The sequence below is a fragment of the Ictidomys tridecemlineatus genome, chromosome 1 (assembly GCF_052094955.1).
Source record: "Ictidomys tridecemlineatus isolate mIctTri1 chromosome 1, mIctTri1.hap1, whole genome shotgun sequence".
Lineage (NCBI taxonomy): Eukaryota > Metazoa > Chordata > Mammalia > Rodentia > Sciuridae > Ictidomys > Ictidomys tridecemlineatus.
The window spans coordinates 16530979-16551215 of record NC_135477.1 but is presented as its reverse complement, the minus strand read 5'-3'; the positions used below and the strand labels follow the sequence as shown (position 1 = coordinate 16551215).

The 20237-nt window shown below is 36.3% G+C and overlaps 2 protein-coding genes across 13 annotated transcripts in view; one reads left to right on the top strand and one right to left on the bottom strand.

The window, feature by feature from the left end:
* Positions 1 to 209: 209 nt before the first annotated feature.
* Positions 210 to 16760, bottom strand: Zdhhc6 (zDHHC palmitoyltransferase 6). Of its 4 annotated transcripts, none has more exons than XM_005320676.4 (11): positions 16535 to 16760; positions 15073 to 15553; positions 13368 to 13459; positions 12175 to 12334; positions 10496 to 10657; positions 8393 to 8446; positions 3999 to 4166; positions 2970 to 3011; positions 2139 to 2284; positions 2001 to 2047; positions 210 to 821 (listed from the first exon to the last, which is right to left on the bottom strand). In XM_005320676.4, the coding sequence occupies exons 2-11, from the start codon at positions 15337 to 15339 to the stop codon at positions 718 to 720; spliced, it is 1242 nt and encodes a 413-aa protein (XP_005320733.1). In that variant the 5' UTR covers positions 15340 to 15553; positions 16535 to 16760; the 3' UTR covers positions 210 to 717. The 4 variants fall into 4 exon arrangements, with proteins under 4 accessions (XP_005320733.1, XP_013212014.1, XP_021578974.1 ...); XM_013356560.4 differs by having other exon boundaries at positions 16597 to 16759; XM_021723299.3 differs by lacking the exon at positions 10496 to 10657.
* Positions 16761 to 16770: 10 nt separating this feature from the next.
* The window catches only part of Vti1a (vesicle transport through interaction with t-SNAREs 1A), a 461587-nt gene continuing 458120 nt past the window's right edge, over positions 16771 to 20237 (top strand). For all 9 annotated transcript variants that reach the window (XM_040272255.2, XM_040272253.2, XM_040272252.2 and 6 more), the window contains exon 1: positions 16771 to 17268. In XM_040272255.2, the coding sequence (XP_040128189.2) occupies positions 16909 to 17268 (360 nt within the window). In that variant the 5' untranslated portion in view covers positions 16771 to 16908. The remainder of the gene's footprint in view (positions 17269 to 20237) is intronic.

Below are 20237 nucleotides of genomic sequence, written 5' to 3'. Positions count from 1 at the left end.
ATGTCACTGGGTTTGAAGTCTCCTAGCTTGCTATGATCCCATAAACCATCAACAGGATTCACACATTGAGGAGAGTATGTCATGTCTTAAAACTCCTAATTTGAGATGCCACATTTTCACAGGGCAGCAGGGCAGTTTTTTCATGAGGACCAAAGATAAACCTTTTTAGTCAGCACACACACACACAAAGTTTTAAGTAAAAACTATGATTTATACAGAACATCCACCAATCTTTATTTGATTTGACAAAATCTGCATTATTAAAAGACAGGTAACAAAATTTGAGCTTATATTGAATTTGACAAATTAAGTTCTATAGTATCTAAGATATTATATAAGAAATATCAACTGAGGGGGAAATAAAATGATCACATGCAGATCTCCTGCCAAAGGGGGAACTATATCTGCAGGTGAGGTTCAGAGTGCGCAGCGCATTAAAAAAAAAAACCCTAGAGAAAATGCATTTAACTTACTTGGGTGAAATTCTGCTCCTTTCAAGAGGAAGAAGAGGTGGAAAAGAGGCAGGAATTCAAAGGCATATGCAGAATGGCTTCTCCATTTCAAAATGGTAATAAAAATATTTAAATCATGGCACTAGGGCACCTTTGAGGAAAAGAATACCTTAACCAGAGTAGGCTCATTGCATAATGTTTTAGTAATGTGTATAATTTTCAAGTAATGAAGCACACTTAAAAGATAATTTCATTTAAACAGTGGCTATCTGTTTTTCTTCTCGCCCTCTGGCGCTGGATCTGTTTCAGCCTCACAGGGACACTTTTCCACACACTTTCTAGGGAACCATCCTCTTATTCTTGAAACACCTGAGGAAGAAAATGAAATTGAGATGAACTAGTCAGATGTACTGCAATGACATTACGGGAATCAACAATCCTGTTACTTCAGGTTAATAAGGCTTTGTTAGCCTCGCCCCGATCCACTGGCATTTATAAGCACAACTTAAGGGAAAAGAAAGAATGGCTCCTAAATGCTTCTGACAAGTTGAAAAGATATTCCCCAAAGTCCATTATCTGGGAAAAGGGCCAATGTGGCTCCAGACCACTTAACTGGAGTCATGGCTTTTTCCATATGGGCAGTTGCTTACGTTATATGACTATGAAAGGCACTTTGACACAGTCACACTGCATCCGTCCTGGGGAACTAGCTCCATAGGGCCTCTGAATTTTCTTCTTAGACTTTTTCTAACATATAAAATTTTTTATCAACCTCTCATATGGAGTTAATCTATAATTAACCCTGAATGTTTTTCAAAAGCATCCTCGGCTGATCTTTACTTCAAAAATAAACAATTCTAGGGCTGGGGATGTGGCTCAAGCGGTAGCGCGCTCGCCTGACATGCGTGCAGCCCAGGTTCGATCCTCAGCACCACATACAAAGATGTTGTGTCCGCCGAAAACTAAAAAATAATTATTAAAAAAAAATTCTCTCTCTCTTTAAAAAGAAAAAAGAAAAAGAAACAATTCTAGAAGAATTAAAACAATTCTAAAAGAAGAAAACAAAATTTCAATTCATTTATTTTTATAAAAATAAGATGAATATTCATTCAAAGTGGGAGCTTCAAATGAAGCACAGGGCTTACAGACTATGGAGTTAGCTTGGGTTTGAGCCCTGGTTCCACCTGTTTTTAGTGTGTGGCTGTAGGAAAATTGCTTGGCCTCTCTGTGCTTCTGTTCCCTATGGAATAAGATATAAATAATAACATAACCTAAGAGGTCTGTTGGGAACTCTAATACTGTTCAGCTGAGGCACTTATACAAGCACCTGATACATTGAAAGCTCTAGTGTTAGCTGTCATTATAGAGACCTGATCATTACAAGGGCTATCTAGAAACAGAAGAGGCTTCTTTTTATTGCTTAATCATGTGCCTCTCTATGCAATTCCCCAAATGCACTTGATATGATTATTTTTAAAAGATATTCTTGAAAATTTGTAATCATTGCTAGCACTCTTGTCCTTTAAACGTACCCTTCCACTTCCTTACCTTCTGCAAAGGAATCATCAAGAATCTTGTCTCCATACAACCAGTATCTGAAATATTTAAAAGATTAAATTTATATTTTTTAGGTTAGATGTCAATTTTGTCATTAAGGAAGAAATGTGGTACTTCTCTATCGCTTACCGTAACCCTCTTGTGGCCAAAATGAACTCCCCTTTTCGTAGCTGTATTCGAGGTTCTTCAGTGCAAGGTATTGTGAAGATGGTTTTGATTCCTTTATTCAAAGGACAACAGGAACCACTATAATCTTCAGTGACTTTATAACGAACCTATTATCAGTGGTAAGAAGAACAATTTGAGTATTTATTCATCTGAGTTCAAGTTTGAATTTAAATTTTTAAAGGTAGACCCAAAATATCTAGAGACAAGCCTTCCTTCCCAGTTTCCCACTCATCTTCCCCCATAGGAGGCAAGTGCTATGTTTAGTTCTCTGGCTTGTCTTACCCTTCCTTTCAAGCACACAGTTGCTAAGAATTAAATTCCAGTACAGCACCAACCAGAGAACTTTCCAACAATGATGGAAATCTTCTATCTGCTGTACATCTGTGGTATTCAAGGGGTGGCTGCTAGACACACATAGCTACGAAGCACTCATAATGTGCACAGCAAGTACAATAAGGAACTAAATTTTTATTTTAACTAATTTAACTTAAATAGCCATATGTGCCTAGTGGCATCAAATATGACAGCATGGTTGTAAGAATGGGTTTCACCTAAACAAGCCATACTGAGGACAACTATTTTTCCTTGTTAGCAATATAAATTGGCCAAGTTCCCTCTGAACCTGTAGTGCATACTGTTTAAATGAAAACAAAATTGAACAACATCAAATTTCAACAAACGTATTACAGTATATATTATTTAAAGAAATCCAACCATTGGTGTCTCCTCAAGGGCAATTAAGAAAACTTTAAAGAAATATAAAGCCTGAAAATAGAATAAAGAATTACTTACACTTCTGACTCTTTTATCTGCTTTTTGTTTCAATTGTTCTATCTGAAAGATAGAAAAGGAAAAACTTAAGGCTCTTGTCTCAGTGTTGAAAAACAGCCTACAAACTCTCAACTTTCCAGCATTAATTCATATTGCTGACAATTGAAAGGCTTCCCATCTTTCTGGCACAGGAACAAAAGCCTGTGGCTGGAACCAGAGGCTGAGAGTGGGGCTTTCTCCTCAGAATTCAGTCTGAATAGAATATAGCTCCATCTATATTCTTGCAGTACTCACTACTGCCCAGGAACCAGGAGATATGTCCTCTGCTCTTCCAGACCAGTGCCCAAAGCAAAGACAGAAATTCACTGATTCTTTAGACACAACAAACTGCAGAACTTATTACCAAGAGGTTCAACTAAGTCATTATCATAACTCACTTTTTGCCCTTAATCAACAAGTATTAAATAGTACCATATTAGACATGATAGGAAGTAAAGGTAACATAGTTTCCATTGTAGAATCTTGTCAAATTAAGTACAAGACATAAGACATGAGAATAAATAAAATGTGAGACCTCATAAGCTACAAGGACATAAGACACAAGAATAAATAAAATGTGAGACCTCAAAAGCTATCAGGTAGTTTAGATGACTAAAGCCCAATGCAGATGAGTATGGAGTGGGCAGGATGGACTATATGGAACTGGTCCTAATGGCAGACAAAGAGGAGGTCATTTGAGAGACAAAACAGTGTGGGCAATGTTAGGGGGCAGGAATATATAAGGAGTTCATATGACATTGTAGGTTGTAAGACAGTTTTAGGTAAGGTTTTGTAAAACTAAGTTAAAGAATCAGGACTTCATCACACAGGTTTAAAGAGTTCAGGAGTTCAGGAGATATGATAAAGGAGTATTTTATTAGTATTAGATTCATTTTGTCATACTGAACACATTTGCATTATTATGTTACTATAAAATGTCACTGTATTGAGGGGAATAAGGGGCACATGGTGAGGCAAAAAAGGAAGAGCTATTTGAACAAATGTACTCACCGTTAAGCTGTACGGGTGACAGTCTTCTCTTACGGGCCACTCCAATCCATCTCCTTCAGGGACCCCCGACCATGTAAATACCTGTGTAAAGTTCTTCCATTTACTTCCCATATCATAAGGAAAAACAAAGACTTCATCTAGTTGGTAATATTGAATTCGATCTTTAGCCTGTGGATAATAAAGATACAAAATGGCAGACACCTCTGTCTTAAGTGGCTCCAATAATACATTATTGAGAATACTTTTCCCCTAAATTTATATTATCCTTACAAGTACTTTCTTTTTGTTGTAATGTAGTGCACCCATAAGACAGCTTTATCATAACAGAGGAAGAACTTGACTTAGAACACCAACCTAGATGCCATGTTACTCAAGAGTTTCCTTTAGGAATAAGCATTTGAAAAGGCTTAATAAAAGAGTTGACTAACTTTATCCCATATATAGAAAAGCCTAAGTGTTTCTAGTTGTTTAGCAGCACCAAAGAAGACAGGTTAAAAAGAAGGGATGCTCACATACAGGTTCAGGAGAAAGTAAGGGTTTACTTAGGATGGACTATTTGACTCAGAATCTAACTATCTCATAGGCTGCACCAAAATGCAGAGCTTTATTCCAGATCTCAGTGAAACCTGTGGAATGACCAGGAAGGGTGTGACAAGGGAGAGTAATCAGTTTTTGCTTTTTGTGATACTGGTGATTTAATCCAGGAGCATTCTACCACTGAGCTACATCCTCAGTTTTTTTATTTTTTATTTTGAGACAGGGTTCTACTAAGTTGCTGAGGTTGGCTTTGAACTTTCAGTACTTCCGTCTCAGTTCCCAAGTTGCCAGGATTGTTTTATGAAAACATTCTCTAAAGACCAGCAGGTATGTGCAGATCTTTCTTTTTATATATATACAATTGACATATATATGTGTATACACACACACTCATTTGCATTTATGTATCATGCACATTTAGGTGGTATAACTTTTATTCTAGTTTTTTTTTCCTTTGTAAATTCTAGGCATTAAATGGTTGGCTTTAACTTAGGGGAAATAAACTAGCTTTGAATGACTTAAGTTCTGCTGACACCTAGTGGTATAAACACACATTGTTTTTACATTCCAATGAGTGTAAGCCATATTGAAACTTGTGTAAACTTTAGTTTCTTGTAAATTCTATACATTTTCCATAAATTCAATATGTTAACTTAATCAAATTTTTTATTCACTGGTAAGTGCCAGTTTTCAAATAACTCTAGATTTGGCATGGTATTTTTTAGAGAGATTTGGTCATTAGCAAAAAATATAATAGATGTCTATATATTTGTTATCCTTACTAGAAATGATACTTTGAAATACCTGATTATTAAGAAACATTATTTTAGGCATAAGCTTCCCATTTTTAAATAAAGTAATATGAATGTTAATTTTCCTGTAATATGAATCTACTGAATTGCATAAATCTGCTCTCATCCAGTTAGCAAAAGATAACTTATTTTCCCTTTTTATAAACAAAAACTTTAGTTTAAAATGAACTGAATTTCAAAAACAGAGATCTTGGCTATTTACAAAGGAAGACTAGTAAAGATAACTGTAGTTTACAAACACAACTAAGACATGTCTTTGCCTAAAAGAAGCACTCAATGAAGTTGAGATTCTATATATATTATGTGTAAAAGATGACAGTAGTATGTGGTGCTGCTATGGGAAAAGGGAACAAGTTTAGAGAGTGTCAAGGAAGTATCCTTGAAGGAAATGATACCTAAACTAGATGTGAGGGACAAGAAATCAGATAAAAGAGAGAAAAGAGTCTAGAAGAGGGAACACTATGTGCATTGATACAGAAGCATAAGATGTACAAAGTATGAACATGAGATGGAGTAGAGAGGGCGGGAAATAGGAGAGAAGCAGATAAGGGGAAGTCATGAAAAGTCTTATTATGTGTAACTAAGGAACTTGGACTTAAACCTGTATATCCATGGTCCTCAAAGCCTACTTTCTAGGTTTCTTTGTGTCCCCCAAACCTTTTCTTTGTGTTCAGTAAAGTCAAACTATTTTTATAATAACACTAAGATGTTTTTTGCCTTTTCATTGTGTTGGCATTTGCAATGGGGGGTAAAATTGTTGGCATCTTAGTAGGAACAAGATAGTGGCATAAAGTGTTATCAGTAGCCATACATATTCTTTGCCAAGAGTCAACCTTCCATATATTCATATTCACAGGTTCTACATTTGTGGATTCTACCATAAATTGAGAATATATTTTTATTTTTTTAAATTCTAAGACATTAAAAAGAATTGTTTAATATGTAGCACTAGATAATGAATATAGATATTGAAACCAAGAAGTAGGGTACTGCTATAATAAAACCAAAATGAAAATATATTTTTTTAAAAAGTGCATCTGCATAAAATATGTACAGAACAACACAATGTAACAACTATTTACATAGCATTTACATTGTACTAGGTATTCTAAGTAAACAAGAGATGATTCAAAGTATACAAGAAGATATGTATAGGTTATATGTCACTTTGTCATTTATGTGAGGTGCTGCAGCACCCACACATTTTGGTTTTGGAGAGAATCCTGAAACCAATTCCTGGCAGATATCAAGGGATGACTAAACATATTTACAGTTAAAAAAATTATGTAAGAATGTTCTTGAGGAAGCAGTAAAAATTATTATTTTTATTAAATCTGAATTCTCAAGTAGATGTCTCCTTTAATATTCTATATACCAAAATGGGAAGCATACATAAAGCCCACCAAAGTAGTATAGTTATCCATAGAGAAACACTTGTTTAATTGTGAGCTATAAAAAGCTATGTACCCAGCTTTTTTCACATAACACTACTTTTACTTAAAAGAATCAGTAATCAATAGACAAACTAAGCTTACTCAGATTCTGGTATTTTATAAATACTTTCTCAAAAATGAACAAAGTCAGGCTGTCACTTCACAGGAAATAGCTGACAGTAGTTGATTACTATTGAAAAACTTAAGTTTTTCAAGTGAAAATTAGAATTTTAGAAAACTCGTACCTATCACTATGAATCTGACAGCTTTCCAAAATTTAAAATTTTTTTCCCATGAAATTGATAGTGATATGAATGAATGTGATATTTGAAAGGTGTGAACATTTGGAAGACCTGTATAGTCCAGTAAACCAGTGTTTTTCCAAATATCAATGCATGATATTATACAAAGCCACAAACTTGTAAAAGGACCATTTGCAGAGCAAGATAAGGCTAATGAATTTTAATGTAAAAGTACAAAAAATTTACTAACAAGAAATGTCACTTTCTTTTAATGTGGGGTCAAATAATATCTAATATCATCTAAAAGGTCTATTAAAATATTCTATCCTTTTCTACCTATTCATCTGTATGAGGGTGGGTTTTCTTCATAAACTTCAAAGTAACATATCTCAATAGACTGAATGCAGAAGTAGATGTGCGAATCCAACTGCCTTCTGATAAGTCAGATATTAAAGAGATTTGTAAAAATATAAAACAAGGTCACTCTTTCCCATTTTTCATTTGGAAATACAAAACATTATTTTTTATTAAAATATAATGGGTTTATTATTTTTAAATGAAATAATATTTAAAAGTTTTCTTAGAAAATATGGCAATATCAATAAATTTAATACACATCATAAACAAAAGCTCTTCAGTGTCCTTAACAATTATGACAAATGTAAAAAGGTGTTGAAACCAAAAAGTTTGAGAATTGCTGCTGTAAACTGAAGTTCACAAACTGGTTATTGGGGACTAAATATATCCTACAGATAAATTTGAGTTTTTATTTGGCTCACAAAGGGTTTTTTAAATTGGAATTGCTTGTTAGCATTTGAAAGCTTAGAGGACTTCTCACAAAATCAAGATCTCTAACTTCTTGGGAAAAAAATTAGAACATATTTCAATATTGACAAATATTCCCTTATGGCAACACTCAGCTTTGTCTGTCAGGTAGCTTTCTAATACACAAGGTGGACCTCCTTCTTTAGGTTGTCTACATGTCCCCTGCAGGTATTTGGGGTTTTGCCTTCTGTTAGACTCACAAGGGACAGAGTGTATTGAGGTCTGTGACAAAGCCTCATCTAAAGTCTAAAACACTTCTGGCACCTTTCCAAATAGGGAGCCTTATCCTCTAGTGTGAGATAATGACCAGGTGGTTTAATATGTGGCTTATATACCTCTTTAGCAACTCAAGTGTACGTGAAACATACTTTTGTGGGAGTTATATTAAGATGGAAATAAATGGAAATGTTTCCTATATTCATCTTTTATGAGGCAGGCAAATAATTTAAAGAAATCATTTGGCTGCCAAGTTTTGACTTTTAGGCACTTAATCTGGTCTGTTAACAGTACTTTATTTATATTGAGGAAAAATCATCAAAATTTACCTTCTCTTCAATCCATGATTCAATAGAGGTTTTGTTTCTGAGAATTATTTTCATCTGGAAATTAAATGATAGACAGTAAAATTTACTAATGTGACTTTGGTTTATTTAAGATTATTATCTCCATAACAATTCTCTGAGATAGCTTTTATTGCTCCATTCCAAATATAAAGGCACTGAGGATGACAGAGGTTAAGTAACAGCACATAGCCCATCTGACTTTAAAAATTTTGTTCTTTTTTTTTTGTGTGTGGGGGGGGGCAGGGAGGCTAACCAGGGATTAAACTCAGGGGCACTCAACCACTGAGCCACATCCCTTGCTCTATTTTGTATCTTATCTAGAGACAGGGTCTCCCTGAGTTGCTGAGTCACTTTTGTTGAGGCTGACTTTGAACTTGAGATCTTCCAGTCTCAGCATCGGGAACTGCTGGGATTACAGGCGTGTGTCTTCTAAAGTACTTGTTCTTAACCACTGCACAACAATACCTTGCCACAAAAATGATCATACCAATCCATCATCAAATCTGAATCTCGTATTTTAATTAAAATTCATGCTTAAGTACTATTTTCAGACCAAGTTTTTCACAGTATTAAAAAACATGAGTATAATCAATTCAATCAGTCCTTAAATTTTGCTATGATTTGAATTTTATATTTGTGATTAATGTATTTATAACAATTAAAAATAATTCCAGATATTCTGCTTACCTAAATGTATACAGTCTTTATTCTATTATCTCATTTTCTTACATATGACTTCTTCCACTCAGGTTGTTTTTATACTTCAGAATCTTAGTATATTTCTTGTCATAGTTTTGTTTCGTTTTTGGCACTGAGGATCAAAACCAGGGCCTAATACATACTAGATGATAACTGAGCTACAACCCTAGCCTTTTTAAAATTTTGTTTTGAGACAGGGTCTCATTAAGTTGCCCCAGCTGACCTTGAACTTGTGATCTTCCTGCCTCAGCCTCCCAAATAGGTGGGATGACAGGTGTATGACACTGTGCTCAGCTTTCTAATATGATTTTAAATTACAGGCATTAAGAAAAAAATTTTCAAAGAATTTGATTCCAGGCTAATAGAAAATAAGAAGTAAAATCAAAATCAGCTTATTTTAAAACCAGGAGTTCAAAAACAGGTTGAATGATGCATCAAAGCTCTAAGGCCCAGTAGTTCTAATCTGTATTTTGCATTTCCTTGAAGTCTGCTTGTGCCTTCACAATGTCTGAAAGGCACATCAAAAAACAACTCTGAAACAGGAGTCCGTCTCATATTCCAAAGGTCTACCAAAACACTTGGCCTACAGTAGGCTTTCAATGAATAAATAAATTAAGCAAATAAAACTTATAATAACTGTTTTTTGGTCTCTTCATAGCCAGGTCCTCCTCCTGTTTTCTCAAAGCACTTTGTGCATAAATCTATGATGTACATATGACTCTGTATTAGCTGTTTACTATTGATTATAAATTCACTAAGGGTTCCCTAAGGAACCTCTTAATTTTTATTATTGCAGCCTCAGAAATTAGCAGTGTAATTCATCACAGAGTAGGCATTAAAGAGCAACTATTTCATGGGGTTGTTATGAAGGAGCTGACACACACAAAGCACTTTGCATGTAAGCACTCAACAAAAGTGTTAGCTACATGATGACTACTATTATTATTAGATATATACTACTATGAAATAATACTAATAATTATGTTTACTGAATACATGAATGGGTAATCTTCAGTAAGTCATTTAACCTTTTTGAGATTCAATCTGTAAAAGAGAAGACAGTAATATTCTTCTATCAACTTCTTTTAGGGGTGATGTGAAGATCAAGTAAGACTGTAAAGTGAGAAGAGCTTTCTCAACTACAAAGAGCTATGGCACTCTAGGTTAGCATTTCACAAATTAAATCCATTATCTAGAAATTCTGGCAAAAATTACTTCAAAATTTTTATTATTATCATCACATGTATAGAGATGATTAAATTATTTACCCATATGGAATAAGCAAAAGTAATGTCCACCTCATACAGCATACTTTTCAAATGTAGACTTTTCTTTCTCATTACAATAACATGACAACTTTTAGCCAGAGATAACTAAGAAACTTACCTGAATAAAAAACAACATCCCAACAGCAATGGTTGTTCCTAAAGCTAATCCCAAGGCAAACAAGGTGGCAGCAAATGCAGCTAATCCAAATGGAACAATTGGAAGAGGATCTCTCCGGGCTGCACTCATATCAATCTTTACTGTGTTCCACCCAAAGGAGAGCTATATATAACAACAACGACAACACACTCGAAATGCTTGGTTGTGGTAACTGCTCATACTCTGCTGTAACATTTAAAACAACATGATCAAAAAGATGATAATCGACCCTGTGACCAAAGCAAATACAACAAACATAACTGTTTCTAATGAGTTCTGTGACTTGGGCTCATACCAATGTGTATATCATTCTTAGTATTCTTTTTTTTTTTTTTTTTTTTTTTGCAGTATTGGAGATTGAAACCAGGGCCTGGGGCATACTAGGTAATAATGAATTACATCCCTAGCCCCTTCCTTATTCGTCAATGTTACCATTTTTGTTGTTTCTTTAGAAAGAGGTCAACCCCATAAACATGAATATACACAGAAAACATTAGACACCCATGTAAGCTATAACTGTCTCCTGCCTTCTGCTTACTATTCTGTCTTTCCAGTGTTTTCCACAGCAGCAAAGATAGCCCAGCGTTCATCTATTTCTTTTGTCATGTTTCACAATCAGTGGTCAAGAGCTGGTAAAATGCAGGCCTGCAGAGTGTGAGTACATCTGGTCTGTACAATATTTTAAATTATCAGAAGTTAGGTGCCAACATTTAAAATTAGGAGATTTCACATAAAAATTCAAACTCTTAGATTTTTCTTGAAAAATTAGAAGATCTAGCATTACTGGGCTAGGACTCTCAAAAACCATAATCTGGCTACAATCAAATACAGGTTGTCCCCTCTGTCAATGACATGTATCCTCCCATTTGCCACAGTCCCTTCAGACCTGTGTCTCTTGTTTTCTTCCAGATCTCTTTAGAGATTTATATTTGTGACCTATGAACTTTACTTCATGACAACTTTCCCATAAATCAACTCAAACTGTTACTGGTTTAATCTATTCATATATTAGGGTGTGTGCCTGCTCCTTTCAGGGCAATGGAATTAAAAATGGACAAAACTAATCCCAGTAGCTCAGGAGGCTGAGACAGGAGGATCACAAGTTCAAGGTAGGCCTTCGCAACTCAGTGAGATCCTATCTCAAAATAAAAAACATAAAGAGCTGGAGATGTAGCTCAGGGGTTAAGCATCCCTGGTTCAATTCCCCAGTACCCTCCCCCTTAAAAATAACAAAAGAACTACAACCTGCCACACAAACAGGAAACAGAAAGTACTAGTGTGTCTTTTTCTTCTTGTTCTTTTTTCTTCCTTTCATTTTTCCTACTATCACTATTAATTTTAAAACTAATACATAATGTACATTGTACTAATTTTTAAAATTAATAAATAATGTATATTGTACTAAAGTAATTATCAACTTCAAGTAGAGTATATAAGGTAAGTTTCCAAAACAAAATAATCTTTCATCTTAAAGATTAAGTTTAAAATTTTTTTTAAACAGTAACTGATTGAGAGATAAAGCAAAGTTGGTTTCCTTCCCAAATCACCGACAGTATATTTCTGAAAGGAACTTCTTAAACAATCTTATAACTACCACTTAATCTGACATGACTGATATTATAACAAACATTGTCACTTACCCGATTATACAGTTGTGTGTACATAGTCATAACAAAAATGAAAGCAGCATGGATACAACCCAGTGGTGCTAAAAGGAGAAATAGCGTGAAGGAAGCATGATTTTGGTAACCACAACAGTTGTTGATCCAAGGACAGTGATGGTCCATCTTCATCACACATCTAACAAGAAAAATTTACATGAAACATGAAGCAGAAAATCCCTTCTACTTTAAATTACTTTGGTCTTCAAACAATCAAGTAACTAGGAATCTAGTATGTCCATAAGTCACAAGGGAATTATATTTCATGGAAAAGAGAAATATTTATAGGTGTTATACAATATGGACAGTTAAATACTTAACAGCCCAAGAAAGGGCAAGATTTATAACAGCTGCTGAGGAAAAGATGTCTGTTACAAATGTCTTTCTTTAAAGGAGCTAGGAGGCCCACCAAGAGGCTCATTATAAATGAGCATGGTTTCTGGTTTTTCTCTAGTACGGAAATGCAGTGATTGACGCAGAGTACAATAGTGACTAAACAAAATCACTTATAAAGCTCCACTAGGGTTCATGAGCCCAGATAGACACTTATAAATTCCTTCCTTCCTGTTCTCTCAGTATACTTCAGATAAGCAAAGTCTTAATGTGCTTCTGTTCTATAATTTTGCTAAAGGAAAATTTCCTGGCTTCAAATCAAACTTTAGTTGTCTCTAGTAGCTCCCTAAATTTCTCAATGATCAGTGGATTTAGCTGTTTACTATAACAAGTGATTTAGTTTTCTTTCCATTAAGCTTTTGATATTAAAAGATCTATATAAAGAGTAAAATTTTATCAATAAGTAATGGAAAAAGGAGAAGGCTATAATTAAGACTCAGAATGTTCTAAAGTCAGTCAAGATGACAGTCAACAAGCACAACCCTGGTATGGAAATAAGCTAAAGGTATAGCTCTTCATTCCACATTTGCAGGGCAAGAGGGAAAGAAAATATATTTTTCTAGAAAAGTGTTTTTTTACTTGTAATAAAAAAGAATAAAACATTATCTGGATTGACAAATATTAAATGGAGATTATATATATTTAAGCATTTTTATGAAATTTTTGATATAGTGGTCAGCTTGCAGAGAATAAAACTAGTTTCTATAGTTGTGGTAGAAACTACAACAGCAACAAAAAGACCAACAATCAAATTTATCAGCTCCCAATGACAAACTCACCTGTTACACTTTCTGCAGTGATGTGAACGTGGTGCCTTGTATGCTTGGCAGACTTTACAATACTGGAGATACATGCTATCTTGAGAATTTTCCTTGGAAGCAAAATGTAAACAAAAATATATTATATACTTGATCTCAAGTAATGACAAGTCAAGCTTTGTGAATAAATGCTTTCCTTAGAGTATTAATTTCTTTCATGGGATATAGGAAGTGGATGGAATCTTTTTTCTTTGTGGTGCTAGAGATGGAACCTGGGCCTTGCGTACCAGGCAAGTCCTACTTCTGAGCTACATCCCCAGCATAAAGGAGAAAGAGAATTTCAACATATTTGTAGTCTTTTTATCTGAGCTAAAATATTTTTTAAATAACAAATCTGTGGTAAGAGCTGCTTCACTCTCCCAATTACCCAGAGGTCATTTTTAATTTTTCTTCCCCATGTTCTACCTAAATCCAATGTCATTAGTGAGTTCTACTTATCCCAAATCTTAGCAAAATGGGAAGACTTTAGAAAAAGGTAGCTGACAATTTAGCAGGTATTTTAGAGGGAGATCTGAGCATGAGTTGGTAGTTTTTCTGAAATTACTCGCTTCTTGATATTACGAGTCATCTCCCTCCATTTTAATAATTTTGTAGTTTCCTTGACTGTAATTTCTAATTCAAAATACAGTCAAAATAATATTCCTAGATACATAACTGTGTCAGAGCTGCTTGAAAAATCTCTAGAAACTTTCTATGGTCTAAGAATATCTCATATATTCAAGACCTCCCATGAGCTACCTTGGTTTCATCATTATCTGCAACCTTCATAATCTTTTTTTCCAGTTACAAGGCTGTCTACTGTTCCTGAATATGTGCCCCCATTGTTCCCCCAACCTGAAATGCCCTCTTCTTTGTCTGCTCTGCAAACTCTCACTTCTTTCATAGATCCCCAGCTGAAAGTGTTCAGTTCTTCTAATTTCAAAAGCACTCATCACATTGTCTTTATAGTTTAGTAATTTGCACAATGCATTGGTTTGCCTCCTAGGTTATAAATTTTTTCAGAATATGAACTGTCTCACCCTTCTCAAATAACACACTGCACACAGAATACACTGTTTCTTAAACTTTAGACATACCTAAGAATCATTTGAGACTTCTGTTAAAAATGAGGATTCTGATTCAGTAGGTCTTCAATAGAGCACAGGATTCTGTACTTCTTAGAAGCTACTAAGTAACATCCCTCAGCAAGAAACATGGATATTCATAAGCACAATCTAACAATTTTAAAGAAGCTATAAATTGATTCTTACCATATTTTCCAATGTTTATAATTTCACTACAATGATTTTAAACTAGTAACTCCTAAGTGTTGTTCTTAGTTCTGAGGGATGTTAATGTATTACACAGGGGAAAAAAAAATCTACAGCCAAATTGCATGGTGAACTTATAAGATACGCTGTGCTTCCTTATCACCATGAACTCAACCACCACCCCAATGTTTTTTTCTTTTCAAATGTAGATGAGTATTCAATAAAATTGCTTTGAGAAAAGCTAATTTAGATCACTACTTTCAAGCAGATATGAAATAAATTCTCTGAGAATAAATGATCAGTGAGCAATTGGAGTAGTACGAGGATAAACAACAGGCTATGTTTGATATTACTGGTTGGCAGATTAGGCAAAAAATAAAAACAAAATTATCATTGTAAAATGAAATCTTTCTTACCGGTTTCCACCCCAGAGGGACAAAACCAGGACCAACAAACATGGCATTGAAGTAATTATAAAGAATCATGACAGTCCAATTTATTAACATGATGAAGTTCACACTTCCTCCAGTTGTATGTAAGGGCCAATACCACAACACAGAGTCAATCATGGCCATTGTAGAACATATTGCTATAACACCAAGGGCTATTATGGGACCCCAGTGACAGAGTCTCTTTAATTCTTGGAGATTCTCAAACTTGATAACTGAGCAGAATGCACCCATTTTGGTGAAGAAGAATGCCTTCCTACTTCTAAAGGGTTACAGATTTTCTTTTTCTGTGCACACATTTCCATATGCCACAAGTCTCTGTGTGTTCCTTAACTGTCATGCCATCAAGTTATGAGACGTTAATGCAGATTATGCCATTTTCAGTGTTAAGCGCTCAGAGCTCTTTATTTTAACTAGGAGAATCCAGTATGTCGGTCTGAAACGCAACCTAAAAAAAAAAACAAAATGGGAAAGTTCAGAAAAAAATTTTATTATAATACCATATTTGTAAACTCCATAAATCACCCAAATAACAATCTCTCTCTACAGCAGAATGAGTATTTTATCAAATGTCAAAAATAATTACTTTTGACTTATCCAAAATACAATTCAAGTTTGAATGGCAGGTACAATGGATATGTTTCCAAAACAGTTTTAATTATCTGTTCTCAATTCGTCAGGGCACTGTGACTGTCCACTGTTTCGTGCCAGGGCAAATAATTTTAGAGCTGGGAAGGCTGGGCCTTAGAGCTGCTCTAATCCAGTTTCCTTTCTTCTGTCCCACAGAACAGAAATTGGCTTAGAGAGATAAAGTGATTAAACAAAGTAACAAGTATTTAACAACTGAGCGCAGAATAGAAGCCAAGTCAGCGAACGTTTTAGGGATTTCTAAGATGCCTCTTTCGGAGTTCGGAATTAAGCGTGAACCAAACTTGGCTCACATTTGCTGGCAACTGTCCCCAAACACCAACATTAACAGTCTATTGCGGCCAAAGGTTAAGGATTAGGAGTGAAAGCAAAGGGAGTGCGCAGGGAGAGGGAGGAAAGGAGAGAGAGAACAATCACTACATAGTAACACGAGAACGAATATAAATGGGAAGAGTTGAGACGAAAAGAACTTCCTGCTGGGGCGGGAAAGGTTCGTAGGACGGTATTTATGACTGACTGGAGTGAGCGGGGAGAAAGGAGCTGAGATTTACGGGTAGCAGAGATTCTGGGGTATAGGGGCGACAGATTCCTTCACGGCGGATGCTGCTGCCCCGAGCCTGTTTCCCGCCCATGTCATGGAGCACAGCGTCTAGCAATCCTCACTCTGGGGAGAAACATCCTAGTAAGCGAGGTGGGTCTCAACCTTCTGGAGACTCTGGCCTCACTCGGGTGGAGCGAAGACCGCCCAAACCATCGTGGCGCTCCCTGCCTTGACTCCCACCTCCGTCAAGTCCTTGGTGCCCGCTCCTCGGCCATCGCATTTCCGGGGTGACCTGGGCTCACCCTGAACAGACTTTCTCCTCCTTGAATAACTCCATCATGGGCACCTCTGTCCAGAACAAGCAGAAAGCAAGTCCTGATGGCCAGAGGCTGGAGCGGGACCCTCTCTGACCCGCGCGTCTCTCCACCAGCGCCCTCGTAGCGACTCTCCCGCGCAGGCCTCCTGCGCAGTCTCCGCTACAGCCACTTCCGGGGGATTCGCCGCATCAAATTTCCCCCGGGAAGCAGGCCTCTTGACCAGCAGCTTGGGAGCCCGAACCGTTTCCCAGAACGTACAGGGAGGGGAAATGCTTTCAGTGATTCTCTAGAACACGCATGTTTTTGTGTGCTTTTGTGGGTACATTATTTGGGACGTATGTTCTTGGCGAATTTCTTAATCTGGAAGCCCGACCGGACTATAAAACGCGCACGCAGCCCAATTTCCGGAGGACAGAGATTGCGAAGAACAACCAGGAAGCAGCTGGGTTGGGAGCTGTCCCCGGTTCTCCGCTTTGCTTTCGTGGGTGCCTCCAGGGGTCCCCAAGCCGCGGCCCCCCGACTGGTCCTAGGCTCCGGCCCGGGTCCATCACTCCGGAGCTGCCATGTCATCCGATTTCGAAGGCTATGAGCAGGACTTCGCGGTGCTCACTGCAGAGATCACCAGCAAGATTTCGAGGGTCCCCCGACTCCCGCCTGGTGAGAACCCTGCCCCAGTCGGGCGGGGGCGGCCTGGAGAGCTGGGAGGCTGGGGGCGGTGGAACGCCGCCTGGGCGAGTGTCCCGCAGGCACGAGCCTGGAGTGGGCAGTGCTGGCGGCCCCAGCGGGGCACGGGGCTTGACTTGGTTGAGGGTAGACTCCAAACTGAGTTGAAGGGTGGCTGAAAAAAACCTTAAGAATCTGAACCATCTGAATTCAAATTCCTACTCCAACGCCTTGTAACTTGTGTACCCTTGGAAATGTTTCTCTGAGTCTTTTTTTTTTTTTTTTTTGTAATATGAAGATGTGAGTATTCAAAGAAAATTACCGAAAGTACCAAGATCATAGTTCTGTAATATACAGCAGCGTTGTGGTATTAGGAATACTAACGTTATTATAATATGTGGCAGAGTAGAGTTCAGAGCCAGTATGCCTGAGTTCATATCCCAACTCGGCCACTTGTCTCTTGGGCAAGTTTCTTAACTTCTCACAACTTTCCTTCTTGGTAAAATGCCGAGAATTGTCTCTTTCATAGGGTTGTTGCAGAGATTAAATGATATAATACATGTAAAGCCACTTCTTGGTGTGTTAGCTGCTATTATTGTTAGCATTTTCATACCTCTATCCTCATTTCTTGTAAAAGTGAGGATAATTTCTCTCACTTTTAAAATTCTACATCTCCCATCTGGAATTGTTTTTGACTTTGTTTGGTTGCTAGATTGTCAACTATGTGAAGATGGGAGCTGTGTCTGATTTCCTTCGCATGGGTTTACTAAGGGCTTAGCAAATGTTTATGTGAATGAGTAGATGACTATAATATATTTTGTGACTTATGGTGTGAGATACTGTTTTAGGATATCTCTTTCTCTAAGTACAGATTTAATTTGAGTAGTTACAGATAAGATTTTTACTTTTTGGCTTAGTTTTGTCACTGGGCTGCGGGACTTGACCCCTTCTGTGATATACAGTATAGAAAAGAGGATACTCACTAATCTGAAGAGTGGGGGGCAACTTCACTTTTAGACCTTGTCAGTCAAATCCTTAATGACAGTGATAATTTCTCCTGGACCTAAGTTGTCACTCCTCTTTCCCGTTACCTGTTTCCCAGAAAACTTTGTGTTTATAAATAATTTTCTACCTTTATTTCCCTGTTTTTCTTCTCCCCCACCTATTTTCTGTTAATAGGGATATTTGCTTGAAGCCAGGATCTCTGAATTTACACCCCACTCATCTCCTGAAGTCCCAGTTAGTTCTGCAGGAAGTGAATGGTGTCTTAAGGAGGTTTATGAGTTCAAGTAAGGGAACAAGAGGAAAAAACCAAGGTAGCATAAACCACCGAGCTCTGCTGCCTCAGAGATTTTTGTGGAGAAAGTGGCTGATGCCTCATCACTTCATGACACATCACCTCGTCTCTTCTCTTCAGTTCTACTTTTCTCCATTGCCCAAGATCATCTTAAATTTTGTTGTCATTGTTGTTGGAGACTACTTTCTTTGAATTGAGTCCCAGAGCCTCAGAATATCAGGACTTGTGGTTCCAGTTGGGTTTTTGCTCATTTTTATTGTAATGGTTTTAGCAATAGAAACATTTCTTTGGGCTAATAGCTTTGTTACTGTGAAACTGTTTTACAAAGTAGCAGTCATCCATGGGTGCAAAGTTGTAAAAACTGTTTTCAAGGAAACAGATTTTGTTACTATTGAGTTTTCCTTGTCCATTTTATTCTAATGTAACAATCTTACCACATAGAAGGAAACATATGAATTAAGTACTTAAAGCCACACTACTCCTTAACTGTAGTATAATGTAAGGCCCAAACACAGCAGCTACATTTCAGTTGAAAGGAGATTATATAGGAGGCACTGGAAAAATGCTTATTTATTTGAATAACTAAATAAGTTTAGGATGCAGTAGTGTCTCTCTTAATAATGATTTATGTTTGCTCTTTTTATAAACTAATTGATAAATATAAAAAGATTAAAAGTATTTCTATGTAGTTATGAGTTTCTGATGCATCTTATGGACTAACAGAAATTAATATGTATAACAATGGAAAACCCAAAATGATTAAAAATGATTATATTCACCCCCCCATTATTAATGATTGTGGTGCTCAGCTAAAATTGACCCAGAAGAGATAAACTATATTCACTTGAGTTAAGAAGATTAAAAATTGAATCAGACATTTAAGCCAAAGTAGTTCATTCTCCAATATAATAATTTATTTAAACTGAAGAAGAGTGGGTAGGATCTATTGAAATGAAGTTTATTGTCTGCTGTGGATGTACAATGTATTAGTGTTACTTCCAAAGAGAATAGAAAAAACTGAACATTTAAAAACTTAAAAGAAATTTTATTACTTTGTAATTTTTTTTTAACAATAAAAGAACTTTGCTCTTAGACTTAAGTGTTTGAATCTTAACTAATTTAGTAATTGGACTGTTGATATGGGTGAGTCCCTTATTATTCTTAAGACATTGTATTTGAAAATTGATTTTTAATCATTACTGTTCAGTGGAAATTTCAGGAAGATTGATGTGCAGAAACCACAACTAATAGTTTATTGTGAAGTTCTTTTCCTTTGATGTGGGAGCAAATTCCTAAGGGGAAACTACTTATCCCAGGTACAGTTACATCAACCAGGTTTCTTGACAGATCTTGTAAATTTTTTTTTGCAATTACTTGCTTACTTCTCCATCCGATTGGTCTTCTGTAAATTTTATCACTTTGTGGCTGTGGTCAGAAATGTAACAAGAAAGTATTAAGCCAAAGTGGTTGAGACTGACTACTTATATCAGGTCTGTTTAGAATTCCAGTTCTGCTACTTAGTAGATGTGCAATCATGGATAAATTGTTTGACTGCTATATGCCTGCCTGTTCTGTATACAGAATGGGAGGAGAGGGGTTATAGTTAAACCACATAATGTTTTACAAACCAAATTAAATAATAAAGCATGTAACACACTAGCACCAT

Coding starts and splice junctions, on each gene's coding strand:
- Zdhhc6 (XM_005320676.4), bottom strand. CDS start 15,339: ATGGGTGCATTCTGCTCAGTTATCAAGTTTGAGAATCTCCAAGAATTA. Junction 4,167..8,392: donor AATCATGGATTGAAGAGAAG/GTAAATTTTGAT, acceptor TATTATCCACAG/GCTAAAGATCGAATTCAATA. Junction 3,012..3,998: donor GTCACCCGTACAGCTTAACG/GTGAGTACATTT, acceptor TCTATCTTTCAG/ATAGAACAATTGAAACAAAA.